This window comes from Motacilla alba, chromosome 11 (assembly GCF_015832195.1).
Source record: "Motacilla alba alba isolate MOTALB_02 chromosome 11, Motacilla_alba_V1.0_pri, whole genome shotgun sequence".
Taxonomy (NCBI): Eukaryota; Metazoa; Chordata; class Aves; order Passeriformes; family Motacillidae; genus Motacilla; species Motacilla alba.
Genome location: NC_052026.1, coordinates 12,737,396 through 12,752,765, shown reverse-complemented (window position 1 = coordinate 12,752,765; position 15,370 = coordinate 12,737,396). Strand labels below are relative to the sequence as shown.

The 15,370-nt window shown below is 45.1% G+C and overlaps 1 protein-coding gene across 2 annotated transcripts in view; it reads right to left on the bottom strand.

The window, feature by feature from the left end:
- Positions 1 to 15,370, bottom strand: part of GNAO1 (G protein subunit alpha o1) — a 143,068-nt gene that overhangs the window by 88,436 nt on the left and 39,262 nt on the right. For both annotated transcript variants that reach the window (XM_038148143.1, XM_038148142.1), the window contains exon 3: positions 5,075 to 5,216. In XM_038148143.1, coding sequence (XP_038004071.1) covers positions 5,075 to 5,216 — 142 coding nt within the window. The remainder of the gene's footprint in view (positions 1 to 5,074; positions 5,217 to 15,370) is intronic.

Below are 15,370 nucleotides of genomic sequence, written 5' to 3'. Positions count from 1 at the left end.
TATGAAGAGCAGGCTGAAATATTTGTCCTGGACTCGTATTTGGGTATTTGTACAGGGTCTGACACAATACAGCAAATATGATTATATGTGAGCTGTGAATATTGCAAGAAGACATTGTCTGCAACTGAATATCCGGACAAATGCTGACACCAGGTAAAAAATGGCATGTCTAGTGCCACCTCTTTATTCTGTCTTCCCTTTTCTTCCACTCCATCCTGCTCTTCTACAAAGCAGCCCTAAGTTTCCATCACTTACAACAGCAGACCAGCAAGAACTGCTGCATCCTCTGTCAAGCAGCACAAGCCCAGGAACCCTGTGTCCATCCCCTAGATCACCCAGGTAGCTAAGGGAGGCTTCCTACCAGCACAGCGGTGCCTGATTAACCTCACCTGCCCTCCCTGAAGTTATTAGCAGCTGTTTTGCATTTCTGAGAAATCTTGGGCTGGGGACACACAGTAGGAGCCAGCTGGTCTAAACAGATACCTGACTCAAATGAAGTAGCACAATATCTTGAGCTGACAAGTACAAAAGCCAGTTATGCAGAGCAGATCTTATGAAAGAGAGATCCTCCCCCACACTGCTCCCCTCCAGCGCCTGGAAGGCAGCAGGTGACAGTGGCTGTGACTTTGCTCCTGCCGCTGCCAAGCAGGAACAAGAGGAACAGAGAAGCTCCTAAAATCCCCTCTTGGCATGTGCAGAGGGGAAGGGGCTGGAGGCACCAGGTTTCTACAAGCACCTCTCTGTTCAGAAGCAGATTTGACACAGACCTCTTTGCCAGTCGCCCCGGGTGGGCTGTTCAATTACACTACAGAAGGGTTTTTTTCAAGGCTACTAGCCAGTATTTTAAAATGTCCTAGCACATCTTTGTTTGGCTCACAGTTCAGGAGTTGCAGACCATACACAGCAGAAGGTCACCACAGACACATTTTGCTACAAAGTCCGAAAGAAAAAAAATCCCAATAGAAATATTTTAACACTTCAGCAGCTTTTCAGTTTTCGTGTTTATAGCTGAAGCAGAGACATGTCCAGACTCACACTGGGAAAAAGTTCAATGTGAAAATCACGGCCTGCCACCTCTGGACCCCTAAAGTGCTAAACCTGTGACCTCTCATCTCAAGCACTTGGATCTGAGCCATGCAACTGATATTTGCATTCTCTGTTGAGTATTTTCTGAACAATTTTAGTCTGCTTTTGTCTGGTTAATGAAAATATGAGCATGCTCTACAGCTGCTTTCATACCAGTGTGCACAGGGCAGGATGTCCATTGCAGCCTGGGACCAATCCAACCTGAAGACACTCCCCCAGGCCCCCCAGCCTGGCTGCAGCTCTGGCATTTCACCAAAGTGGGATGATTGCAAGTCTGTATTTCCAAGTGGGTTCTGGGGTCAGCATTAACCCACAGAAGAAAAGACCTTATGCTTCTTCTGGCTGGGGTTTCTGAAGCCGGACTTCAGAACCAGATTTTCAGACAGAGATATGAAAATCCATCCTTACCCTGCCCTTCCTGCTTGATCCTTTCCAAACACTCGGACTGACTTCTAGATTTCTGGTTTCAAACCTCCATTTCCCATTTCCTCTGCCTGAGTACACTGAAATGGAATCAGTGAGGAGCTTGTTTTATTAATACATTTGCACTTTAGAGGACCATATAATCCACAGGCTACATGTTACAGCCTGACTCTTTCCTGCCTGTTAATCTGATTATCAAGGTAAGGACTCAGTAGTGCCCTACAGACCAGCTGGAGAGTCCTGAGTAGGCAGGCGAGATCTCTTCCTGTGTGTAACCCCTTGTCTTGTCAGGGATCCACCCGGGCAGTGGTGGCCCTGGAGATGAGCAACACCCACACATTTCACTTCTCCTGCAGCTGGCTCCTGTCTCCTCACTGACTGCTCCTTTTCTGCCCTCTTGTAACACGTGAAGGATTTGTGCCTTTGCACTTACAGAGCTTTTCTGGAGTTTCAGCCTGGCCTTCCATGCTGTGCACAGTGATAATGTGCTGTGAGCTGGCAGGATGTGCTCCTGCCTCCCCTGCTGAAGGTCACAAAACAAGGAGCTGGTGCTGCCCACAGGCCATGAACCTTTCATGAGCTGGGCAAAACTGCAAGCAAACCTGCTGCCCTGGACAAGGAGCACACATAAAAGTGAAATCTGACATAGGCTGTTTTGTTCTTGACCTGGGGACAAGTCCTTATCAGCAGAAAGGGTCAGCAAGACCTGGAGCATATGCTTTTTGGAATTTATTTTGTCTTTTTAGGTCCTATTTCCTGCACTGATCTCAGTTTGACTGCCAAAAGCAAGGGAGTTTAGTCTTCCCTCAGTCTTTTCACTTCTATTAAACTAAATACTGGAGGTACAATAATGGGCAAAAGAAGAATGAGAACAGTGAGAGGATTTGGTTATTTTCTGTCAATAACAACATGCATTTATTAAGTGGGGGAGGGTTTTTTTTTGCTTTGATCATGGTCAAGGTACCATTTGGAAGGGATACGGGTGCAGATCCATCTCCCAGAAAGTGGGATGGGGAAGCAGTAATAGCCAAGTGGTCTCTGGGGAAAACCTGTCCTAGGCCCAAGTCCCCTCCTTTCCTACTGCTGAATCAGGCTGGAGCAGCCACAGCCTTGGCTCCCCTTCCTGAGCTCACTTCTCTTGGGGGCTTAAGTGATGAGTAGGGGAAAATCCCCCACTAAAAGATTTGCATTGGAAACCCTTGGCTGAGGAATGACTTTTAAAATAGAAAAGCTTTGCCTGAAAAGGGATGAACCACGTAGCATAATACTCAACAAATCGCCTGTTTAATGGCCTCTCTTTTTAGCAGCTGTGCATTAATAACAAAAGCAGGGCAGCAGAAGCCATGTGCTTCTTTGTAAGATTAAAATAAATACTATTTCATACTAATACCAGCAACTTTCTGTGCCTAAGAGAAAGGAGCAAGCGAAAGATCACAGCCTGAGAGACTTGGTTTCCTTCCCTTAGTTGCCCTTTTCCTCTTGGTTTCCTTTTCCTTTGTCTGCTGCTGGATGAAGAAATATTTCTGCCCTCTATGAAGGGAACAGATACACTGAACCACCCCCCAGACAGTGGTTTGGTTTGTAGTGGTTTGTGGCAGGCTTGTCTCACACAGTCAGCGTGACACCATTGGAAGACAGGAGTAATTCCTCCAGAACTACATCTTAGGGGAAAACAAGGCTGGGGAGAACTTAATCAAACTTACTTTTTACTTTGCAAAGCATAATACAAGATCTTTACTGCCATAAAGCATAAATTGAAACAACAGTGGTTCTCACTCAACAAAAGGAGAAATTTTTCATCATGAGGACTGTAAGAGGAGGGGAGCAGGCTGCCCGAAGAGGGTGTGAAGTCTCCATCCTTGAATGATTTCAGAACCCTGGGCAACCTGGTTTGACCTTAGACTTTACCTGAGCAGGGGTTGGGCTTGACACCTCCTGAGCTCCTCTCCAGCCTGAGTTATTGTACAACCCTAGGAACATTTGGCATCTTCTCCACGGGAATATGAACGGACACAACATTTTGTTCAGCTCAGAACTCCACCTCTCGTTCCTGGCAGTCCTGATAACAGCTCTCCTCCTCCACCCCCTGTACTGTGCCAGGCCTGGCACTAAAGCAGTGATGAGTTTTCCCTCCTCAAATTAGGACTTTAGGTGTTGAAAAAAAAAATTTACATTTTAAAGCTGTCTGCCACAGCCTATTTATCAGACATGGAGAATGACTTGTTTCTGTTTTCCTAGGCATAGGTTTTAGCTGAGTGAGATACGTTGCCTTGCTGAGAGCTGAGTCACTGAGTAATCAACAGATTAATGTATTCAGTTTGAAAGCCATCAGCATTAGTTCTCGGCAAGCTCACAAGAACTCCATTATGGTATCATCTCCACGTTTGGGATGGAAATGTCTCCAGGATTTACAGTTCCTACGGGAAAATCCCTAGATGCAAAGAAATCAAAGTACCTCTTTGTGATTGGGAGAAATAATGTACCTTCTCATACAGTAACACCACAGCAGGATTTTGGCATCCCTTCTAGTGAATGCTTTTATTATCAACACTCAGATAAGGAGTTCGGAGTATATTGTACATCTGTCATTTGATAGCTACCCAAAAATAGTCATGACAAGCTCACTGGCATATAGGATTTTGCCTTTACCAGGTCTTTAATTTGGAATTATTTTATTTCCAGTGAAATCAAGTAGTTTTACCTTCTCTGGGATTGCAGCTCACAAAAAGGGTGGTTTTGATTCCACTCTAGGGTTCTGAGCTCCTCTGTGTGGGCTTGGTCTGAGCCAGAATGCAAGGCAGAGGCTGGCAGGGGCACCTCACAGAGGAGCCACTGTTTAAAAATAGGGAGCTGGTAAAAGTAATCACAGACTAGCAACTGTAAAAGGACAGGCTGGCCTAGGTGTGTGGTACAAGAAGGCTGCCAAGGATCACATAGTTGTTCTGATAAGACAGATGCCAATGCTGCTGCCTAAGAGCCTGTCCATACCAACCTTGCTGAAGTAATACATCCCCTTGTTCACAACCGAAATTGCTGTTTGAGTACACTTAAATGGGGGATGTGTGAGTAGAAGCCAGTCAAGCCCCAGTGAAGTTAATCCTAAAAGCTTTCCTACATTAGCAGGCTGGTGGAAGGGCTTTGAATGGCAGCAAGATTTCTCCCTGATTCATCAGTCCATGCAGCCTGTGTGTCCAGCACATGCACAGGAGACAGGACACAGGAGACATGCTCTCACTCTTTTCTCAAATCTATCAGTAGATCCGTCTAGGCTGTCCTAGACAACAGATTATTTTTCTTCCCTGGCCTGAGTAGAGGCAGGACATGAGAGATTGTGGCTTTTGTGACACAGTGGTCCCCAGGGCTACACTTCCCAGTGTAAGTGTACAAATGGCACATCACATGCAAATGTGTCTCTATTGTACAAAATGCATACAGCATAGGAGGCATACAGCAGCGATGTAAATCTCCCCTCCCTCCTTATCCCTCCAAGGTACTGAGATTGTGCAAATGCCTCCTGTTCATGGTCTGGAGTGTCTGTACCCATGCAGTGGTGATTTCAACTTACCCGTCGTTCCTTATCGCCGTACTCAATGCCCAAGGTATCCATGGCACGGACAATAGCTGCCAGTGACTGTATAGTGTTGCTGTAGACCACTGGCTTGTACTGCTTCACGTCTTCTCCAGAGAAGCCATCCTCATGGATGATCCTGAAGAAAACGCAAAGGACAAAAGCTCTTGAGAATGTAATTTCAGTGGGAGAGACATTTTAAAGACAGCTGTGCTCTTCTGAAGAGCACATCTGCTGGCTTGATTTGCTTAATTTAGTCAGCATTTCTTTTTAAACCTTTCTGGTTGTTCACCAGTAGTGTGTCTGAGCCCAGTGCTGGAATTAGCATCCCTTTTGCTCTCTATCAAGAAGGTTTTGTGCACAGTTGGTGCATATGGTACCTCCTTCCCAAATGAACTGCAAATGCTGAAGCCTGGAGCACCTTGTGTTTGCATGCTCAGCAGTCACGGGGGGGAGGGGGGGCTTCCAGGTCCTACATTACCTTCCCAGTCAATGGCAAACATGTTCAATGTGGACAAACGACCATCAGATCAGATCTTAACCACTGGAACAAGTGATAGAAACCCTCTAGTTCTTGTCTAGTCCTTTTAGTAGTAGTAACTTCTGGGGTACCTTACAAAAGGAACCAGAGTCGAAATACCCCTGTACACACGGGGACTCAGGCACGGAGGGGGAAGTGTCTTAGTTATGAAGCACTTAAAGTACTTACCCTCCACACTTCCTCCTCTCTCCTTCTCTCTCCTTTAGAATAATTGCTGAGATTTTTTTGCTTCAAGGCATGTTATGTTATCCCTTCCACAAGCAAGATGGGAATGTGACCCACAGTCCTACTAGCTCTGTGTGCTGGATGCTCTGTGCATTGGTCTCTATTAAACTATGCAAAGGAACTATTTAATGGAGCAAGTTATTGCAGTCCCTTGCTTAGGTCAGAAGACTGACCCTGTAATTTATTCATCTCTAAGTAACTCCAGAACTCAGTCTGAATGTGTCTCCAAAAACAACTAGGATTTGCAGAACTAATTGTGTTTGACAATAATTCTTCCCAGTGAAGACATAAGTTATGTCTTAAATGTCAGAAGAGAGGATGATCTGCTTAGCTAAAATGAAATCCTTGTTTGCTCATCCTCAGATGTCACTGGACAACAGAGAGTCCTTCAGTAACAGATCTGGTCTCTGACAAAACCTAGCCCCTTTTCTGTAGCAGGATTTTTGATTCCTTTTTTTTCTAAATCAGATACACACCATCAAAGGTCCCAACAAGTGCTGGCATCCCCTGGGACAGAGGGAGCACTAGCTCACACTGTGAGCTTGCAATAGATACAGAGCTGGGATGGAGAATGGGGCTGGATGCCAGCCCAGTGTTATTAACAGATGACTACACGAAGAACAAGGCTGGTAGAAACATGCTGACCAAAACAGAGATCTCCTTCCCCTGATGTGAAGCTCACAAAAAGGTTTTCTAGCACAAGTGACTGACTCTCTGCTGTCCCCATCTCAACCTTTGCTTACTCAACACTGAACACTGAACTCCAGGGAGGAGCTGCTTAACAACCCCTGAGTCCTGGAAAAACATGACTACAAGCAAAGACAGCCTCAGAGAGACAATACTTCTAATCAATTGATTTGAATCAATTAATTTGAATCCTGGTGATCAGGATATTTTTCAGCTACTGATCTGAGTACCTGGACAGAGCCCTCTGCTTGGGTACCCTCCAGCAAAGGCAAATGGTGCTGGTGGTTTCACTCACCTAAGCTGAGGGGAACAGGGGTGGATGAAAACCTTTCTGACTTAGTAAATCCAGACTTGACAATTTGCCAAAAAAAATTTCGATAGCTTGTTTTGATTTTAACGGAGTTAAAGGCAACAGCATATCTTGTACTCTGTAGCTTTTATCTCCTGTGAATCCAGGATCGTGGTGAGGTTTGGAACAATAGCATTTGAGTGATGGGAAGGAGGTGGGGCAGCAGAGCCATGTATCAGCACTGGTTCTCATGGATCATTTACTGTTACTCAGACAAGTTGCTGAACTTCTGGGAAATGTGTTCTTTGCCAAAAGGAGCAGTCCACACAAAGAGTTATGGGTGGCACAAGGCAAAAGGATCTGCATCAATTCTGTTTGAATTCAAGAGAGACTGTACAGTAGCACTTCCTCCCAGCTGTGAGCACGACAGCACAAAGCACAGCAGAGCAGGGGTCCCATGGGAGGCAGGCAGGAGGTTCATAAAAGCATCACCAGGAATAATTCATTTTTTTCTGGATGGTTGGCTTGTGGCTGGATTTTGGGGCAAGCAAGATTAAATGCTGGGTTTTGAGCAACTAAGAGAAGGAAACATAAGGGGGGGAGGAAAGAAAGGGTGAGGACAGGCACAAGGGGCAGTGTAATGGCCTCAAGAGGATGCTGCTGAAATTTGGTCCAGCTGTTGGTCAGGATGGAGGAGATGGGAGTGATGCCCACAGCTTGGGCTGGATTTGTTTCTGGCTTTTACTGACAGGCATCAACTCAGGAATTCAGAAGGCAAAAAGAGGGCTAAACAACTGTAGGAGGGAAGAGGTGAGCTTTGGTTTCTGGTCTTCCTCAGAGTTAAACCATTTTTAGCTTTGTGCCATGAAGGTGATTACTGACATTTTCACTTCTAAATACTCCAAGCCAGTAAGTTCCCTATTGAGTAACAGGGATCCTTGTGCTGAAGGGGCAGACTTAAGGGATGGGGAGTGGCTCTGGGATCCCTCAGTGAGCACATTGTGGCTGGGCAACAATGCTGCCATCATTCAAACACAGAAGTAAGACTGGTACTTTTAAAGGGGGCAGAGAAAAGACACCCAGATTGTTCCTGTGTGAAATCTCTCCAGAAGGCAGCCATGGAGAAAGCAGCACTGTGGATGCCAGTGTGAAGTTCTGCTCTGGGAAGTGCCTATGGATTAATCAATCATGCAGTGAGTGCATTACCTAATATTTGAGTGAGCAAATCCCCCCTGACTCCTGTTCCAAAGCCTGCTAGGACACTGTGAACTGGTTTATTGTCCTATATGCTTTTCACAAGCGTTTCTCCATTTGCTTGCCTTGGCGATCTGATGGCTCCAATCCTGGAGCAGCTTTTTCCACAATCCCTTGGAAATGCTCATGCTGCCACTCACATGTTTGGGATACACCTTTCTTCTCACCTGCTGTTGTGCTTTACTGTCTAGAGGACATTTAAAGCTCCAACACTACTCCTGGGAGGTATCTTGCTATAGGACATGGCTTGAGCCAGCTCCTGGTGCCACGGGACACAAGAAGCAGTGGGGTCTGGGTGCTGTAGTGAGCTTGACCATTAAAAACATACAGGTGTAGGAACTAACAGAAGTGAGCAGCATGCCAAGACTGTAAAGTCTTTACGGGTTTAGGCAGGGTAGGCTACTCCTTAATCAACCTGCAAACTATGGGAGCAGAGGGTTTTCAGCACCAAAATTGTGAATTCTTTGTTTTCTAAATGCCATATATTTTCCCCAGTTCCTTACAGAGGAAACTGCCGCAGGCAGGTTCCTCTTTGCCACACTAGAACTGGTTCTCTCCAGGGCAAAGGAAAAAAAGGATTTAAGAGGATTCCCAGGGGCTGTAGAGGGGGGAGAAAGTGCTGTAATTTAAAAAAGTGATTCTGAGCAATTAAAAAGCCATCTTATTCACCAAGTGACTAATAAAACACTGTGCTCTGAATGGAATGGTGAGAGACAACTGAAGCAACCTGATTGCCTAAGGTACCCATTAATGCCTGCTCCCCATCCCTCAGCTGCTAACAGCAAAACCCATATGTTGGCAGATTGTGTTGTTGTACTCATTTCAGAATGGCAGTAACAAGCAGGTATTTGCTGGAGAAAATGGTTGCACAGCAGATCAGATCTTCTGCCATCCCCCAGCAAGTCATTAATCCTGAAGAAGTGCCCAGTGCCTCAGCAATTATTGCTTAATTACAAAATAAATGAAATACTTGGAAACAAGGGGTGCATTCTGTGTAGCAGCTTGCTTTGGCTTCTGTTCAACAAAGCACTTACGTGCCCTCAGCCTTTCACTACCCAAGGACTGCAGCAAGAAGGCAAAGGCAGGGGTGATTCCGCCGCCCGTCCCCGCTGACACGCGCGGCCCCTGCGGCTGTGGGACAGCGGCTCTGGACAAAGCCCACGGCAGCTCCGCTGCACTGGGGCTGCAGCTCAGCTGGGGGCTGATTCCACCAAGGAGCCACTTTGCCCAGGTCACTCCTGAGGGAAATACTTGTCCATCATCCTGAAAACTTCCTAGAGCAGAGGCTACAGTCATCGTCATTCCCATACATCATTCCAGCCAAGCTATTCTGTGCTTTCCTTCCAGCCCTTCCAACCTGAGCCAGCTTTAGTCAACACACCGACACTTCCCTACACCTTCTCAAGCAGGTCCTCCTCTTTTTTCGAGGCACAGTGCCTCACAGACTAGACCTGGTCCTCACATCTCCAGTCTGCCAAGATCATTTGAAGCTGTAAAGTTTATCCTCTGATGTGCTGCAGCACATCTCCCAGCTCCATATCACTGCCAGGGGTAAGTAATGATGTATTTCCATCCATTCTTCACTGATGAAAATTTAGAAAGAAATTGACACAGACTCCAGTGGATTCCTGGCTGACAGTGTCCTCTGCTCTGACCATAAGCCACTGGTAACTGTATACTTTGGGAATGAGTTGTGCTACTCACCCATTTTTTGTGTAAGACCTGTAATGGGTTTATCTGCACTATTTTTCCAGGTCACTTTTTTAAAATCCAGTGGAACTCTGACAAACCCGTCCCAAAATCTAGATATGGCATCAACTATTGCTCTCCTACTTCTGCTGAGAAATCAAATGAGACTAGTTTAACATGCCTAATTTTGTATAATCCATGCTGTATGTCACTCATCTCCCTTTTTTATCTCCTAGGTGGTTGCAAATTACATGATTGATAGTTCAATTCTCTTGAAAGCTTCTAGAAGTTGACTGGTCTATAATTCTTACTCCTCTTTTCTCCCTCTATATTTAGAGAGAGGCACCATGTTTACATTTTTTCCCTGTCTTCTGGTGCCTCACCTGCCCTCCAAGAGCTCTCAAGGAGAAGTGTTTGTATTTCTGAGATGGCGCCTATAAGTATGCACTAAGAATTTCCTCAAACATGGCTGACCTGAAGGCATTTAGCCTTCCTTAACTTGTCCTTTCTGTGCCAGAAGGAGGGAGTGGCATGCTTAGCAGGGGAGATTTGTGGACACCCCCTCTTGCTTCCAGTGCGCAGCAGCCTTCATCCTGTTCACAGCTTCACATGCAGGTTCTCATGCCCCAACTGACACAGTTCTGTATCATCTCCTGCCCTTTGTCACCACTCCAAAACCTCAAGCCAGTGCCTCTGAAATATTTCCTACAAAATTCAGGGACCTTTGTGTGGCTTCAAACTGTCTGCATCACTGTGAAAGACATACTTATAAGCTTCCAACTGCCTACCAGAGAAAATAAAACCCATACTGTTTCTGTTTTACCTAAGATGATTTACTTTCAATCAGCAAGATGTTTCCAGCTGAATGAAGTTTCCCCATATCAATGCACATCCCTACAATTACAGTGATTTGTTTGAATAAAACCAGGCAAGAAATCACCAGGAGATTATTACACTCAAAGTGTATTGCAAGCAAATACCTCACAGATGAACGGTCCAGCTCCTATAAAAGCAGACCTGCTCCTCACCTTCACCTGGACAAATTAAGGAATTTAAAGGTCATTGCACAGATTTCCTACAGAGCCCTGTGCCTTGGCAAGGAGTTTCAGCTCTCAGGGCTCTGGGGCACTGAGCTGGTTGGGGCTGGCAGTGGCACCACCCTGTGTGGCACCCGCAGGTTCCCTCCAGCCTGGGTGGCTCTGAGCTCCTCAGCAGCTTCTCCTTCCACCTCAGGAAAGCTCAGGTCTGTGCAGCATTCCAAGTCCACTGACACTGGGACAATGCAAAGTGTGTGAGATGATGCTGGTGGGTGTAAAATGCTGTGTAAAAGGGAGGAGATGACTCGGGCCATGGCAGAAGGGAGGTGACATTACAGGGACAACAGAGAATTTGTCCACAGACACATTTTTGCTCAGGCTGTTGAGTCCCATCAGTATATTCATGTTTATGGTATAGACTGATCCAAGGTGGATTTTAGATGGGGAATCTTGGAACAAACACACATCACAAAATCTATTTTTGCTCAGCAAACTTGTCTGATTTTTATCCCCAACCATCTTCCTCCTTTTTTCTTTCAAAAATAATCTTTCCTGTCTCCTACCCAGAATCAGGCAGGTTATTCTGGTGGGGCTGGGCAGAGCTTGAGTCAAAAGAAAACATCTAATTCTGAAGAAAACTCTGCGATCTTTCTTTGCAAATGGGGAAAAACAGCATGAAATCTGACTTTAATATGTAGAGAGGAGGATGATCAAATTCTGATGGAAAATCTCCTGCTAATCAGCTACTTTAAATTTATTTTTATCTTGATATGAGGTTAAAAACTTTGTTTACAGGGGAGTTATGAAGCTAAATTCCAGTGATTCTCTTCTCACTCATTTAATAGCCTGAAATGCGATTAAAAACTCCTGGATTATGTTAAACTAAATCAACGCAGATGCCCATGACCTTGTGTTCAAAGACTGCAAAGGCACAGTTCAGACCTCTGTGACAGGGTGCAAATCTCTCTAAACTCTCATTCTTCTTCCCCCCAGCTGGGCTAGAATGACTTGTTGTACATCCTATTCCCACAAGAAATTCTCTGAGATGAAAATTAAGATGACTGTTTGCCTACATGTCCTTTTTTTTAAAAAAGAAAAACAACTTCCTTAGCCAGCATCATCTAAAAACTGCAAATGGAGCTCATTTTAAAAAGCATAATTTTTTCAACCTGGACTTTTAACACTGGTCCAAGAAATACTGATGAAGTACTGTGATAGACACCCAGCTGGGGAAAATCTCCTTTCTGGAGGAAATACCTTTGGGTCACTCAAAACTGAATTCTTACCACCAAAGTATTTCTTGCATGCAAAGATATTATTCTAACTAACCAGATGGTTCACGTTAAAAAATAAGCAAATCCATCAGGCAATTGAAATGCTGCCAAAATCTACAGCCCTGGAAATGGCCGAGCTTACCCAAATCAGTTGCAGAAGTTTCACAGACCTGTACAAAGCAGAAGCATTCTTGCTCCTCTAAGGCACTTCAGTTTGTGCCTAATGCCTGTAAGTCCCTCTGATGCCTTCATGGCGTCTCTCTAAAGCCAGCCATGTGCTGCTGCACCTTAACTGCTGGCCAAAAAGCTTGAAGAGGATGTTATAAGAAACTCTCTTGTGTCTGCTCAGAATTGACATTGCTACCATCTTGTTTTTGTCTGTAGACAAGTGGCTATTGAGCCAACAATGATTAGCTTCCAGACATACAAGAGTTAGATACTGCATCTTCCCCAAAACCTTTGATTTCAGATTGTTTTCAGGTGCATAAAATATTTGCAGAATACTCTTCATTTCCAGTATAACATAGCCGTAAAGGAGAAGCATGTACAGCACTCCCAACATGGTGCTGTGTCCCTGCAGCCCTGTGGCTGTTCAGAAGTAGCTCTTAGTTTTCTTGTAATTATTACTATTATTTTTTAATTGATTTCTGCATCAATGCCTAATTTTGGCTTTGGGCTGTCTTGAGTGGTGATCCCTGCTTCGGTTGAATGCTGTAGCTGAGATGAGAGATTATTTCCTGGACTGCATGCTGAGGTTCCTGCTACGTGTCCTTCACTGGACTGGGGTGTGGGGTTGGCTTTGACGCCCCACATTTGGGATGCACCAATGACCTTCCCATCTCTGCAGTGTGAGGATTGTTTCAGCGTTTACATTTTCAACAGGAAGCAGTGGAGTGAAATACTTTGTTTTTAAGTGTGTGTATAAAACAATTTCAAGAGTGTAAACAGTCTCCCGCATCCTGAAAGCAATTAATTAGTGTTGATGAATGAAAGACACCAGTTCTGATACTTCAAAAGAAGGCAAGGCTGGGCAGGCACAGCAAAGCCAGCTACTGTGCTAGTACTCCACCCAACACAACAGGGACATAGTCATCCTTTGGAATTTAACACTACAAAGTCAGGAAAATCATAGAGTTGTTTAGGTTGGAAAATACCTCAAAGATCATCAAATCCAACCCTTGCCCTAGCACTGCCAACTCCACCAATAAACCAGGTCCCTAAGAGTCACATCTATATCTACACGTCTTTTAAATGCATCCAGGGATGGTGACTGCCACTTCCCTGGGCAGCCTGTTCCAGTGCTTAACAATCCATTCAATTCCTCTGAATTGCCAATCTAAACCTTTCCAGGTTCAACTTGAGGCCATTTCCCCTTGTGCCATGGCTTACCTGTGACAATAAGCATTGCCCACGCCAAGCCTAATTGTGCACAGTCAACCATACCAGTGCTTTAACCCACCCTGAGGCAACAGAACAAGTTTTTTCCCCGCAGAGATTTCTGGCCACTGGTCCCCAGAGGAGTTCTGGTACCCAGATGCACTATCCCGCTCCCAAGTGTTAATGACCATAAATGAGCTCCACCTTCCTTGGGAGCTGCTGGTGCTGCTGAGGGCCAGGCTATGGGCTAGCTGGGGAAGGTACTGATGTGCACAGGCACAGGATCTGACTCCCAGCATGGAGCTGCAGGGATTCAGTGCCCGGCTCAGTCCCCAGTCCAAACCTCAGACCCTTCCCCTACAGACAGGGGATGGCACTATAGGGGTGTGGCCAGGGGAACAAAAACCCATCACACTAGCTAATACAGAAGCCAACATAGACCCTCTTTTTCCTGCTCCAAATCAGTTTCTTCTGCTCCTGAGAGGCAGATCTGCCCAGATGGGATGCAAAGGGTGGAAGCAGGGCGCAGGCAGAGGCTTCCCCTGACCCCCATGTCCTGCACAAAGCTGGGAGCAGCGCAGACTTGGGTTTTATGCAATGTCAGGCCACTGGCATAGTTTGATTTTACTAAAATTTGCAGTCAGTTAACTTTGATAATGTACCCTCTCCTGGGGCCTTTAATATTAAGATCAAATATTGAATACCCTACATGCACCTAATTAGTTTTAATATGCATCCTGCTCGGCTCAGTAAGAACAGCAAAGAAACACAGTCAAAAACAATTAGATCAGGACTTTTTTCGATTAAAAAAAGACAGCTGGACTACACGGATTCCTGCAGCAGCATTTGCATTAGATGAGATTGCATTTTTCTGTGGAAAAAGCCTTGGAGCCAAAAGGGTTTCAAATAGCACCAGAGGAGGCTGACAGCTGCATTCTTTGTTGTGCATTCCCAAGTAATAGTTCAGTGAAGGAAAAAGTGTTCCTGTTCCGAGTGACTTATCGTCTCATCCCATGCAATGTGCAACATAGTCAATCTACTTTGTCCACACTCTGCCTGAGACCAATGAGATCCCTCAGGGAAAAAAAATCCACTGGGCTGGTGATGACCCACATGAGAGAATTCTCATTAATTCCTCGGTAATGTTACATAAGGTCATTTTGTTGAATTAAAATTATTTGGATTAATCCTCTTAAATGTTCTCTTAGATGCAAGGGGGATCCAACTGCAGCTGGATCATCCCACAGCTGGTTCTAGAAAGTCAAAATAGTGTTTTAAAGCCCCATAATGGTTTTGTTAAATTCATCCCCTGAACAAGGACACAAAGCAGCTTTTTATGGCTTTTTTAGATCACTTACAACTTCTGTAAGCTGTCATTAACTATCATCAAAGCCTGAAAAACGAAGCAAATGGGTTCAATGTCAGTTTTTACTGCCCAGACCTAAATAATATTTTTGGTTTCCCATCTGCCTCATCTGAAGTGTTTTGATGGCTGCAAGGTGACTTTGCCTTTCAAAACCTTTTCTGATGTTGCTCTCCATAACCAAATATTCTGTGGACAACAGAGGAAACAAGAGGCATGCACAGTCTCTTCATTGCCCCATGCACTTCATCCTCACAATCCACTACCACCACCAAAACCCACAATAGGAAGACCAACCCTGTGTATTTTACCCAGACATTAAGAATGAGTGTACGACTCTCTCGGTGTATCAAAGCAGGGCTTTGGTAGAGTGCACCTGGTTCCTCACCCTAATGCAACAAACCTGGCTCCCAAAGCTCCTCCTTCCACTGAAATACACTGGAATTCAGAGTTTCTCTTCTATGTCTAGAGCTGATCTTTGCACAGTTGACATATTTTTCTGTGTGTCCTAGTTGTATTAGTGCTCATTAGGAATTGTGTGCTGTCATGAAAACACT